At 47.8% G+C, this 13,853-nt stretch overlaps 2 protein-coding genes across 2 annotated transcripts; both read left to right on the plus strand.

Annotated features, from left to right (window-relative positions):
• The first annotated feature begins 1,682 nt into the window (after positions 1-1,682).
• LOC120673660 (mitotic spindle checkpoint protein MAD1-like) lies at positions 1,683-9,663 on the plus strand. Its single transcript, XM_039954610.1, has 15 exons — positions 1,683-2,012; positions 2,157-2,256; positions 2,503-2,663; positions 3,063-3,260; positions 3,337-3,429; positions 3,605-3,727; positions 4,466-4,713; positions 4,910-5,081; positions 5,237-5,485; positions 6,702-6,864; positions 7,155-7,242; positions 7,320-7,389; positions 7,627-7,755; positions 7,831-7,869; positions 9,477-9,663. Exons 1-15 carry the CDS (start codon positions 1,785-1,787, stop codon positions 9,564-9,566), a joined length of 2,151 nt encoding a protein of 716 aa, XP_039810544.1. The 5' UTR covers positions 1,683-1,784; the 3' UTR covers positions 9,567-9,663.
• A 38-nt stretch (positions 9,664-9,701) lies between these two features.
• LOC120673661 (probable beta-1,3-galactosyltransferase 8) lies at positions 9,702-12,983 on the plus strand. The gene is made up of 8 exons (XM_039954611.1): positions 9,702-10,951; positions 11,071-11,135; positions 11,284-11,474; positions 11,570-11,830; positions 11,922-12,009; positions 12,160-12,285; positions 12,365-12,474; positions 12,595-12,983. The coding sequence occupies exons 1-8, from the start codon at positions 10,679-10,681 to the stop codon at positions 12,741-12,743; spliced, it is 1,263 nt and encodes a 420-aa protein (XP_039810545.1). The 5' UTR covers positions 9,702-10,678; the 3' UTR covers positions 12,744-12,983.
• Positions 12,984-13,853: the final 870 nt, after the last annotated feature.

Below are 13,853 nucleotides of genomic sequence, written 5' to 3' on the forward strand. Positions count from 1 at the left end.
TCCATCGGCGTTGCGGCGGCGCCGCGGGTGCTGACGGCATCCTCGAGTGGGTTGTGCTGCGCGCCGCGCCCGTCGAACTCCTCGCCGCGCCGCCGCACAGGGGAAGGGGGATGGCCGGCGTGGGGAAGACGCCGCCGCTTGTGTGTCCGGCAAATCAATCCACTCCTCCGTCGCAGGGTTGCAGACGAAATAAACAGCGAGATCCGTCGTGCGGGCACGCATCCTCGCGTTTGCACAGGAGGAGCCCGTTGCAGGAGTCGATGATGCAGGCGTCCTGGTGGCCGGCGCCGGTGCCCATCTCTCCATTGTTGGAGCGCAGTTGAGGGTGAGCAGAGCAGAGATAGCTAGAAAGTGAACGATGGGCACATTTTACCCAGTCTGTTAGACTAACTCATAGAATTAGATAATTTTCTATTTTTACAAAGAAGTATAATTTTCAAATTTAGCTAATAAAATAAAAAAGTTCTTGGAGATGCTCTTTAAAACTGGATTATTATTAGTCAAGTTGTCATTGTGCGCGTGCGACAATGGTTTCCACGCGCATCTTCCAAACATTTCCCCGTTTAGCTGAAGCCCACCAAATTTTCAGCAGTTCACCACCACCGGATTTTCAAATCGAATCGTTCGTCCTCCTTCCCTACCGCTAGGCCTGGGCATTTGGTTCTAACCGAACCGATCGGTTCGGTTCTTCGGTTCTTGAAGATGTTCGGTTCCTCAAAAATAGGAACCGTTCTGTTCTTTTCAAGACTAGGAACCGAGAAATTTCGGGTTCGGTTCTTTCGGTTCGGTTTCAGTTAAAACAGATGGAACCGAACTTTGTTGAGGACCCAGGAACGCGCACCGCCGCTCGCCGTCGGTGGCTTCCCTGCAGGGGACGGGCGCGCCACTACCGCCGCCTGGACTGCCGGGAAGGCGCAACGCCGTCACGACCCGCGCGCCGGCTGGCCGCATGCTCTGCTGGAGGCCGCTGGGGAGGGCGGGGCCGCGGCAGTGGTCAGGGAGGTGCCGCGGTGGCGGGCGGGGAGGGCGAGGCGGGATCCGGTCGTCGCCGCCGCCGTTGCTGAAGCGCCGGCTAGCGAGAAGGAAGAGGCTCCGGCAGCCGTCGAGGAGAAGAAAGAAGAGGCGGCTCCTGCAGCCGCCGCAGCGGAGACTGCACCCTGGGAAGGTGCCGCGGCGGCGGGCGGGGAGGGCGAGGCGGAGGCCGCAGGCCGGGGACGAGGAGGGGCAGGCGGGCAGCGGCGGTGGCCGGGGAGGGCGAGCCGGCGAGGTGGAGGCCCGGGACGGAGAGGGGACGCAGCGGAGGCCGAGAAGGGGCCTCGGTGGCGGTCTGGGAGGGCCCTGCGCGGCGGCGCCAGGCAGGCGGCGGCCGTGGGGGTGGGTTGGGGGGAATGGGGGCTGTTGGGGCGGTGGTGGGGCTGCTGGGTAGTGGAGCTAGGGTTTTGTTTGGGCCTTGGGCCATCTAATAGGTTTATGGGCTGAATGTGTGATGTGTTCGGTTCTTCGGTTAACAGATTTTGGAACCGAAACCGAACCGAGTATTTTCGGTTCCTGAGAATCAGGAACCGAAATTCTCAGTTTCAGTTCGGTTCGGCTCCGGTTCTCGGTTTTTTCGGTTCGGTCCTCGGTTTTCGGTTTTTCGTGCCTAGGGCGACCTACCGCCGCCTTCATCCCCGGTTCCCCGCTCCCCCCACTCCTATCGCCCCCCTCGGCTCCAGTTCAGAACCCTAGGAACGAAGCTTCCAGAACCCCGGGGAGGAGGCGAGAACCACTGCGAAGGCGGCGAGATGATTCTCCGCACGCCACCACAGCGGAAGCGCCGCGCGGACCCCGAAGCCGACGCCGATGCTGACCTCGTCGCTGTCATGTCCGGCGGCGGCTCGAGCGCGGCCGGCCGGAGTCCAGTTTCCGACCGCCGCTTGGTTCTCTACGACCGCCCCACCGCCCTCGTGCCCGCGGGTGCCCCCGGGGACCCGTTCGACGACATGGTCTGCACGTACCACTGCCGCCAGATGGTGAGATCGCTTCGACCCTTGTACTGCCCTGGTTTAGCTCATTGAACCTGGGGAGCATTTCGTTGCAGCGTCTGCGGGCTGCCTTTTGCCGCCCTTATACTACCAAATATGTCATTAAAGTTGGTTTACATAATGATCTGGAAGGTGAAATCAGAGTTCATGGTGGCATTGGACACTGCAGAGAAGCAAGTTCAGGAGTATCAAACAAAAATTGATGCTTTGGAGGAGCAATTATCCAGGAGTGGTATGCTTTGGTTTACTGTGATTTTATCATTAGTTGTTTTCTTAAGCGTACTGGGTGAGCATGGTTAATTTCATTTAGCCGTTTCTCACCCCTGGGACATACGAACCAGGGAAAACTAATAGAGCAATAGTTGATGTTTCATTTTGTTATAAGCAACCTGGATTCAGATGTTAGCATTATTTTGTTACAAGCCACTGAATCTTATACTTACAAACGAAATCAACAAACTATAACTTAATGCTGTAGAGGATGAAAGGATGCAGTTCCTCGATAAGCTAAACTATGTGGAGCAAGAACTGGCAGCAACAAAAGGGCGGGAGAGTGCATTACAGGAACGGCTGCTAAAGGAGTTGGCTGACAATCAGGAGCGGTTTCGCAATCAAGTAAAGAAAATAAATGAACTTGAGGTATAAATCTTCTTACCCTTTTGCGCATGATATGCATCTTTTCATTTATCGCACTGCTGTGTTTCTTGTAAGGAACTTCAGTGCAATATTGGTGCCCATGATTGGTTTTATATTTACCATTGCATCATATGTAGCATTGACATCACACTGAGTTGATGCAACCATCGTCATTTTCCTGTTCACTGGCGGTTGATTTCAGTCAGTGTTTTCTTCTCCTCCCTTCATTGGGTGGGGCGGGGGCATGGAAATGGGTGTTCTATTACGGAATGCCATGGTAGCAATCTATGACGAATCTATGAATCAGTGTTTATGACCACATTTGATCTACACTTCATGTCCTATCATATCTTTATTTTTTATAAATGGACATGAATAGTGGCACACTTCATGGTAATGTAGGTACAACTCAATAAAGAGACTGATTCTAGGATCAGCGCAGAATCATCAGCATCATCAGCAAAGGATTTGATAAAAGACTTGGAAGGGAATTTGCAGCGATTATCTGAAAGTTCAGAAAGGGAGAAGAAAACCCTTAAGAAGGAACTGTCATATACGAAAGAAGACCTAAGCTTATCTGCTTCCAAACTTAATGCTGAGGTTCATATTATTAGACTCTTTCAAATATCCAACTGTGGTTGCTTGTTGACTTATCTATTTTAAACCTTTGGGATAGCTTGAGAAAACAAGACTTAGGTCAGAAAACTACGAGGGTGAAGCAAAGTTGTTAAATGAGCAGTTGGTGGAGTTGAAAAAGCAACTTGATGAGGTCAGTATTGATCTGATTTACATGATTCTATTGTCTGTTGCATAATTGCATTTCTCGTTCTTGCCCCTTCTGAGAATGGGACCCTCACCATAATTTCCACACTTACCGACTCACATCTATTGGTTCTTCAATTTGGTTCCAGACACTAATTTTTATTTTATATGGTCTTGGTCAGTGTCTTCGTGAAAAGAATGATATGGAGCTCAAGCTATTGAATTCCAGTGCTTTACCTGATCATCATGTCCCAACAGATGACCAGAAGTTGATCAAGCTTTTGCAAGAGGAGCTCCGGAATTATGTAAGCATTTATCAAATCTATATCTCCTTGATGGTAGATGGTCTATGCCATGTAGATGTCTTATGAAAGTTTGTTTGTGAAATACTTCTATCAATATATATCGGCTAGAAATCCAGTAATTTCTGGCTGGAAGATAAGTTCTCAGGTTATCATTGTTATTCCAACATGTTATATAACCATACTTGATCATGATATATGTTTATCTCAAGGGAGGATGTTTACTGTCCTATTGGTTCTCGAAGCTGCAGGGCAGTCCAGATATGTTACCTATACGTTGGAAGTTCTATATTAGCACAGCTTGGTCACGTTTTTTCTCCTATCCGTAATTTCTAATTTTTCCATTCAATACAAAATGTAAATACAGTACTGTCTCAAGGGGTAACAGATGCCGCTAGTTAAATCATCCAATGTTGAAGTCTTCACATTAAGCATAAAAACCTGATTGGCGAGACAAAGAAAACATCCAAAGTGCAAAGGAAACTGACAGATAGGATAGATGTTCTCAAAGTTGTCATGCAGAAATAGGAAAAAACTGAGCAAGTGAATAATTATATTTATCAAAGCACTCTCAGTTTGTTACAGAATGCAGTGCTTTCTTAAATTTTGTTACAGATGTTGTATCAGTTTTGCATGATGAGGTGGTTCTTAATTTTTTTATTGATGCCTATATCTCTCAATTTTAACCCACTATGCAAGTTCCTAAACCTCACTTTAACCCATATGATTATATATGCGTAGGAAAAGGAAGTACATGAAGCTAGAAGGTTAAAATCTTCCCACACAAATGTTGAGCTGCTGAAAGAAAAGCTATTGGAGGAGCAGGGGCGCAGGGAAAGAGCAGAACAGGAATTATCAAAGCTTCAGGAAATCGAAGCCAAAGCGCATAAGTTGGAGCTTGAATTAGCATCTTGTACAGAGCTGCTCAGCAACATACCTGATGTGTCTTCTTATGCCGACATACCTGAAAAGTTTGCAGATCTACAAAAGTGCGCATAACCTATTTATCTTTGATTTCATTGCCATTTAATCTATCCAGAGTAGTATATTTTCTTCTTATGTAAAACACATATTAACATATATTTTGCATAAAGCTTGCATGAAAGGCTATTGTTGTAGTTTCCTCACTCGTCTAGTCATATTTTCGTCATGTAAAATTTATGTGGTCATCTGAATGATTAACAGGCAAGCATTGATAAATTTGAACAAAGTTGGTGAAGTAACATCACGGTTGAAAGAACTAGAGGTTGCGCTGGAATTTTCTGATCTCAGCAAGCAACGTGCAGAAGGTGAAGCCACCCTTGCTAAAGAGAGGGCTGAAAGTGCTGCCAAGGAGGTCAAGCGGCTTGAGCTTAAGGTACCAGTGTTGCTATCTGTTGTACTAGTAATTGTTCATTTTCTGTTTTTATCCCTATGTACCCAGTTCACATGTGGTTTGAAAGTCCATTTTTTCATATGCCAAGAATAAACACTTAGACTCCTGCTCTTTCTGGCCTGTTTCTTTTGTGTCAGCTTGCTGCGATCAGTGAGGAAAGAGACAAGTTGAGAAAGGAACATGCTATGGAGTCAGATCAATCTGGAATGGAAAAAATGATAAGAGAGCTAGAGAGCACTATGCACGAGCAGAAAGAACAGATTAGTCATAAAGACGCTGAGCTCAGCATAATGAATGAAAGATTAAGCCTTGAAGCAAGGAAAGTGAAATCTTTGGAGCGAGAGGGAGATCAACTACGCTCACAGGTGGCTTTACTAGAGTCCAAGGTAAGGATATTTGAAATCACCCCTTAAATTGGTGCCTTGATGTTCCTAATCTGTTATTTGCAACAGTTTTAGAAAAATGGACAACCTCACGTATGCCTCATCGTAGTTACAACATCAACAACAACAACAACAACATAGCCTTTTGTCCCAAGCGAGTTGGGGTAGGCTAGAGATGAAACCCAAAAGACACAAAGGTCATGGTTCAGGCACGTTGATAGCTAGTCTCCAAGCAGTCCTATCCAAAGCTAACTCCTCAGAGATATCCCAATCTTTAAGGTCTCTTTTAACCGACTCGTCAAAAAAATTGGTGTATACTGTTTAAATGTCTCAGATGCCACAGAATTGGATTTTGGTGCTGGGCAGACTAGCAAAAACCTTTGAGCCCGCAACTTTTTAAATCAGGGACAGTACGAGTGGCTCCCTCCAGTACGAGGGAAGGGTGAGACATTGTAGAGGTCATTAAGAGGGAATGACTGTTATTGTCTGGCAAATTTAAAATAAGGAAGTTGCTTCATGTACAACATTTTTGCACAGTCATGCTACAACAAAGTCTTTCTGATGGATTCCTAGCACACATGCACATACTTAAGAAGAAAATGGAGATAATAAACAGTGTCTGCTATGCCAGTTTTTCTGACCAATTTAAAATAAGGAATTTGCTTCATGTATGACTGTTTCACACAACCGTGTTACAACAAAGCCATTCTGCTGGTTGTTTGACTCAAGAACACACTTGTTCGGCTATGCCAGTTGTAATGTGACTGTTAAAATTTTCCTTTCCTTGACTTCCACTCTATGCACATTTAGGGCTAGAATACCCATGCTTTCTTCCTGCTAGTACAATGATTTGGTGAGCATGCCTATCTTTCTTATCATATCGATTACATGCCTGAACCACTAAGTACGGGGATTTCTGCTGCCCGGTTTATGAACTGAAGCAGGAGAGCTAAGAAGTGATGTGCCGTTCAGCTTGTAATGAAACTTGGTTTTACCCTGTAGATGTCTGTTCCATTGATGTTTCAAGATTATATGTTGTTTTACTGGTGTTATCTTGTGAAACTCAGCACATAAATAGATGTGGCATCTTTAAAAATCTAGATATCTGACCATGCAATTATTTTGATACGTAAGTGTGAAGAATACTAATTTAACTTGCAACATTCTCTTCTGTGTGCCATGCTTCTGCTAGCTTGAAAACTCTTGTCATATTTGACAGTTAGGTCATGGAGATTACTCTACCTCGAGCTCAAAAGTACTGCGCATGGTAAATACTCTTGCAGTTGACAATGAAGCCAAGCAGACAATAGAAGCGCTACAAGCGGAACTAAAGAAAACTAAAGAGAGGCTGCAAGCAGTCGAAGAACTGAACGGACAAACTGGTATGCAGCCTCATCATTTCTACTGTTCATGGTTTGGATGTTGTTGCTAAAGAGCTATACCCTATGGATATTTCTATTTTCACTTATTGTCATATGTAATAACTGGTATACAGTTTCTTTCATGAGTTCTTCTGGCTACTCCTAAAATATATTTGATTCATGGTTTGTTTTTGGAGTAGTTGACTCTGTACATTATTGAGTGAACAATATTTGGATAGTTTGTAACTTTTATGGTCAATTACTTGTTAGTTTTCTTTGGGTGCACTTATAAATAGAACATTGACATGCAGATGCTGGGACTATGGTAGATGTAAATATTGCTGAAAAGTTAGCACAACTTAAGAATCAAATTGCCACACTTGAAAAACGCGAAGAAAGGTATGTAACTTACTATTTATCTTCTTGACTTTTCTGCACATTTTGTTGGATATAATGTTATACTTCGTTCAAAACAGATACAAGGCAGTTTTTGCCGAGAGAATCTCGGTCTTCCGGAAAGCCTGCTGCTCACTTTTCGGGTACAAGGTAATGATAATGTAGCAGACATCATATGAGGTTTGCTTTTTGCTAATCTACCTCCCTCTCTGTTTTGCATATGTGATGTTTCAGTGAACATCATATATATGCTCATGTTCAATATCTTTCTGCCACTATATATATATATATATTTTTTAAAAAATCTCTTACATGCTTCTAACGCTGTCCAGTTGTTCAAACATAAATGGTAACTTGGCATAACCTTTCTGCGTTTCATGGTTTTAGATAGTGATGAACGATCAGCAGCAGTCAAATGGGATCCCTGTAACACGCTTTATTCTGCAATCAGTTTATGCCCAAAGTGATGATGAAAAGCTTGAGTTTAACTATGAATCAGGAAGCACTAATATTGTGGTAATACTATCACACTATTGAAATGGTCTTTCATATATTTTGATGCAACATATTTGACGTTACTTATAAATACAGGTGAACGACTACACGTCTCAACAAGAAATTGCTCAGCAGGTATTAAGCTAATTTACTTCATTTTACTAGCAAACATTCATGCATCCTAGTGGTTCAAAGTCCTGAATCGACCTTGGAACTATATATTTTGTTTTCTTTGGAGTTTGATTCTTGAGTTTGCATGTGTTTGAATTGGAAGTCAAAATACAGCTTCTTCAAGCTTCTGAAGTTCTGATACTTGAATTGGGCTGCCATAGACTAATTTAGGTGATCGATAAGTTTGCATTTGCTTTAAAGTATTGAGCATTGCACTTGAGTTAATTGTCTAATTGGTTTGTTGAGTACAGGAACGCAAATATTCCTAATATTGGAGTTTTCCCATAAGCAGTTTTGAGATAAACAGATTTGTTAAGAATTTTACCTAACCACTCCATACACTTATAATTGGCATTTTTAGAACAGCAAGGGCTGGATAACTTATCTTTGATGATTGATGGTGGGGAGCAGTTGGAAGAGTTGAGGGGATGGTCCGAAAAGGGTTAAACTCTCTTGTCATCCTAGGGGCCTGGTCTATTTGGAACCATCGTAATCACTGCGTGTTTGACGGGATTTCTCCTAGTTTGCTTAAGGTCCTTTCTGCCATAGAGGATGACCTTCTGCAGTGGTCTTTTGCTGGGGCTTGAGGGGTTTCTTACCTCGTCGCTATAGTACCACCAGCTACCACCAGCGGGTTAAGTTTGTCTGGTCTGGTCTCTCTTTTCGTCTTCAGGTTAATTGGAAGCATACCATTGCAACTTTTAAGAGTTGGAGAAATACTACTACAACTTCTAATATTAGAGATATGCTACTTCCATACTTCTTTCAACACCTTGGGCCCACCCGCAGAGTACGTATCTCTCTGACTTTTCCGTATGGACCATATTGCCCTTCTGTAGTACGTCATTCATCTCATCAGATCGCCTGCACTGCTGTACCGTCGCGTGAATTGCTCTAGGGTGCCGCCGCCGGTTGACTGAATCGCAGGGCGCCCCTGCCGCTCGGGCGCAGGGCACTGCCGGGCGCAGGCCGCTACCGCGCGGGCGCAGAGGCCCTGCCGCGCGGTCACAGCAACCGCAAATTGCTTTGCACCGGATCCCACAGCCAGCCACGCAGGCCAAGGACAACTTCTAGGATTGCTTTGCACCGGATCACCAAGGAGCTCAGGCGTCTGCGCGGCAGGGGTCTCCGGCGGCGGCGGCCTGCAGTTCGGTCGACCGGCGGCGGCACTCTAGGGCAATTCACGCGACGTACAGCGGTGCAGGCGATCTGATGGGATGAACGACGTACTACAGAAGGGCAATACGATCTATACGAAAAATTCAGAGGTATACGTACTCTGCGAGTGGGCCCCAAGATGTTGAAAGACGTATGGAAGTAGCATATCTCCAATATTAAAAATTGTAGTAGCGTTTCTCCAACTCTTAAAAGTTGCAATGGTATGCTTCCAATTAACCCTTCTTTTAGGAGTTCCCCCACCTTTTCTTCTTAATATATTGATGCACAGCCCTCCTACGTGTTCGAGAAAAAAATGTTAGAACAGCAAGGTCCAAAACTGTTTTAGATGTGTATTGAGTTGAAACTGGAATTTACTGCTGCAGCAGATCTAACCATAGTACCATACTTTTCAGGTCGACGTTTTCATAAGGAGGATGAACTCCATACCAGCTTTTACTGCTAACCTGACAATGGAATCTTTCAACAAGAGAAGTATATGTTGAAGGCATGAATCTAGTGGCAGGTCACATTGCTTGATATTTGTATGTTTGATTCTTCGTCCATTGATGAAAAGTATATATATATATATATATATATATATATATATATATATATATATATATATATATATATATATATATATATATGTTTGAGTGAGAATTGCCTGCTGCTGAGGTACTGGGGATCGATAATTGAAGTTGAGGCTGGAGCTTTGGTTAGTCATCGCATGGATCCTTTTTTCCTGTTGTGACAGCGTGTATCAGCGTCAGGGCATGGCCTGTATTCCAGTGTTACGCAATGTTGAAGCCTATGGTTGTCAAGTCGTAGCTACTATCTTACCAGGAATACGCAATTAATTCGCAAATCCTCATCACTAGATGTTAGCTGCAAATGATCTTGTTCAAGGTAGTAAATGATGGCTAAAATTCTGCCCATGCGTTTCATCTGTAAACATAGCTCTGGCTCAGCAGCACCTTGCTTACTACTACGTCATTTACTTGTAGGTGAATCAAGTGCCATGGCTTCAGTTCAGTGAAACTTCGCGTGAAATCAGTAAACTGCCATCAGCTGGCTTTGCTTGTTCAGACCTGCAACCGTAAAAATACCGGCCCTGAATTCCCGGCCGAAAGATTTGAGGGAGCTGCACAGCTGCAAAAGCAACTGAAAAGAGCATCCGTTCCCTCCCATCTCCGCGCCCCTGTCCAGCCAGCCCAGCTCATGATTGGCCCGTCCCGTCTCCCCGCCAGAGATCGACGGTTCCCGGCGCTCCCGCGCCGCGATCCCCTCACACGGTCGGCGTGAGACGCCTCACACGAAACAGCTCCCCGAACCGAACCCTCGCGCGGCGCAGGCGGCGGCCCGGGCAGATAGCCGGCGCTTTGCTCGCGCCCCGGCACATAAATCCTCCTGCCCTGGCCTCCATTCAGGCGTAGTCCGAGCCACCTGGTGCGGCGTGCTCGTACTCGTAGCCGTAGCGGCCTACCTGCTACGCGATCTCGAGCGGAGGTCGCCTACCTCCTGCTGCAATGATGGTGCGTACGCCGCCGCACAATGTCGCCGTCGACGAGGTCGATGAGCGAGCCTGAGAGGTTTCTGCGGCGGCTCCAATGACGTGATGCCTTTTTTTTCACTGTATGCTGGTTGGAATTTGGAGCAGGCGCTGACGGAGCGGCAGCCGCAGCTGGAGAAGACGAAGGCGCTGCGGGCGAGGGCGCCGCTGTCGAGGAAGGCCGTCGCGGCGCTGTGCGTCGTGAGCTTCATCGCGGGGCTGCTGCTCAGCGGCAGTGTGGCGCGGATGCCGGCGTCGGCGGCGGACGCGGGCGGGGACGGCGGCGGCGGCGGCAAGGAGGGCGTTCGTGTGTCTGGCTGTGGCGGCAACAACAAGCGTGTGAGTGACTGAGTGTGCTGTCACTGAGCGTTGCATGGTTACTCTTTGCATGTTCATCTCGCATGCAGTTGTGTTTCGGCAACCTTTGCATCTGATCGAACTCTGAATCGCATGGTCAGAAACTAGGGGAGAGCCATCCCAAGGATCTCCTGAACGAGGTGTCGAGGACTCATCAGGCAATCCAGTAAGCATTCCCCGCCTCGAATCGAACACTGCAACTGTTTGACATGCCATCAAGCACATGCGTGTGCATCGCTGCATGCCTTTTGTCTTTTAAGAAACTCATGCAACGGTGGATCATGCTTTGTTGGGTGTTTTGGTGAACTGCGCAGGTCGCTGGACATGGCGGTGTCCACCCTGGAGATGGAGCTCGCCGTGGAGAGCGCGAGGAGCGGCGGCGGCGGCGGCGGCACGGCCGTGGCATCCAAGCCGCCCCAGAAGGCCTTCGTCGTGATCGGCATCAACACGGCCTTCACCAGCAGGAAGCGGCGCGACTCGCTCCGCGACACCTGGGTCCCCAGAGGTAGTACGCATGCATCATGTCCTGACCACCAACACCACGCGCACGCACACCAAGCCTGTCAGCCTGACACGCGCGACGACGTGACGGCGGCGCAGGGGAGAAGCTGAGGAAGCTGGAGACGGAGAAGGGGATCGTGATCCGGTTCGTGATCGGGCACAGCGGCGCGCGGGGCGGCGGGGCGCTGGACCGCGCGCTGGACGCGGAGGAGGCGGAGACCCGGGACTTCCTGCGGCTGGACCACGCCGAGGGCTACCACGAGCTGTCCTCCAAGACCAGGATCTACTTCACCACCGCCGTCGCCACCTGGGACGCCGACTTCTACGTCAAGGTCGACGACGACGTCCACCTCAACCTCGGTACGCGCTGCGCCGTCTTTTTGTAGCAAAATTTTCATTTTGGCCAGGGGCAGTAGTCGTGACAAATTTTTTGGATTGAACTGAACTGCAGGGATGCTGTCGAGCAGGCTGGCGAAGCACAGGACGCGGCCGAGGGTGTACGTCGGCTGCATGAAGTCCGGCCCTGTTCTTTCTCAAAAGTGAGCAGAACCTCCTGCCGTGTAGCTAGGATCAGAGAAGCTGCATCTGTTTTTTTTTCTTCTTTTTACTACTTGCACTCATGATCATTGATCAGTACGGCCGGCTCTGTGGAGTTTGACTTGACCTGTATTTGTTTGTTTCTGTTGCAGGGGAGTGAAGTACCACGAGCCAGAGTACTGGAAGTTCGGGGACGAGGGCAACAAGTACTTCCGCCACGCCACCGGCCAGATCTACGCCATCTCCAAGGACCTCGCCGCCTACATCTCCATCAACCAGTAAGCTCGAACCGCAATCTTGCATCGTGCTCTCCCTTGCCCTCCGTGCCTGACGTGCTCGCCGGAGCTCGATCTCCAGGCCGATCCTGCACAGGTTCGCCAACGAGGACGTCTCGCTCGGCGCGTGGCTGATCGGGCTCGAGGTCGAGCACGTCGACGACCGGAGCATGTGCTGCGCCACGCCGCCAGGTCATCTCTCCCAAGCTCTTCTTGATTCTTGAACCCACCCAGCAACGATCAGCCAGCAGCAGCCAGATTTTTGCTGTAACGGCATCTTCTTCTCTCCTCTTTCGTCCGATGGGCGTGCAGATTGCGAGTGGAAGAAGCGAGCCGGGAACGTGTGCGTGGCGTCCTTCGACTGGTCCTGCAGCGGCGTCTGCAAGTCGGTGGACAGGATGCGGCACATCCACAAGGCCTGCGGCGAGGGCGAAGGGGCCGTCTGGAACGTCGCCATGTGATCTGGCCGGCCATCTCGTCGAAACCGTTGTTTGTGTGTGTGTGTGGATCTTCACCTGCTTTGCTTGGCGTCCAACAATTTGTGGAAATGAGAAGGCGAGGGGGAGAGCTTGGGAAAGCCGCTATTTAGCATGCATGAAACATTCTGTATGGCAGGTATGGCCGTTTTGGTTTTGAGACGCCATGATGTGATTCACGTTAGATTAATGCATGGATTGGTGTGTGAATGCCATTGCTGAAAAGCAGAAGGAAATTGGATGAATGATGCCTTGATCGATCAACTGCAGACTGCAGTAAAAGCTACTAGTACTTACTATCATGGTTCTATATTCAGGCTTTCTTTGACAACAATGTTGGGGACTTTGGGGCCCATTCATGTGCTGAATTAATAGCTTGATTGTACCTGTTGTAACCTGGCTGTTAAAATGATGATCAGCAAGTCACGATGGAAGTCAGCTCCGGATGATGGCCGCATCTAAAAAGGAACTTCCAACAAGTTTCTAAAGAAAAATGATCATCATCTTGTTAGATTCTTATCTTCCCTTTTTCTGTACAAGGATCACATCTAGTGTACAAATCGAGTCTAGAGGTACACATTCTGAACGTCGTCGCCAGCTCAACCAGAAGAGGGCGCTCAGGCGTCAGCGCCTCGCTAACACCCTATAAGAACAACAAGGCGACAACTACGACTACTCTAACTGCGACCTCCGCAGTGTGATCAATGTTGGGCGCGATGCGCGCAACATCATCATCTCAAGAAGAAAGGAATGGGAGGAAGTCGAGGCATACAGCCCTTCTTCCAACTACCTTATCCCGCCAAAGGCTTCCGCATCTTTCAAGAAGTACAAGCTGGCAACCACCAGTACCCGTCCTCAGGGTAAACCACGCACCCAGCATCAAGCTGAATCGCCTCAGAGCGGAAATAGGATCAACAAAGTACTGCTACGCAAGTGCTTTATCCACCCAAAGAGCTCTCACATGATCTTCCAGTGTGACTCACTCCGCAAGGCCCTTGGGGCACCTCTCCTAAAGGAGACACCACCAATAAATCTAGTCGACCTCTGCATTGACTAGTGGTACTAGTCGAACTCTGCATCGACTAGTGGTACTAG

This window comes from Panicum virgatum, chromosome 5N (assembly GCF_016808335.1).
Source record: "Panicum virgatum strain AP13 chromosome 5N, P.virgatum_v5, whole genome shotgun sequence".
Classification (NCBI taxonomy): domain Eukaryota; kingdom Viridiplantae; phylum Streptophyta; class Magnoliopsida; order Poales; family Poaceae; genus Panicum; species Panicum virgatum.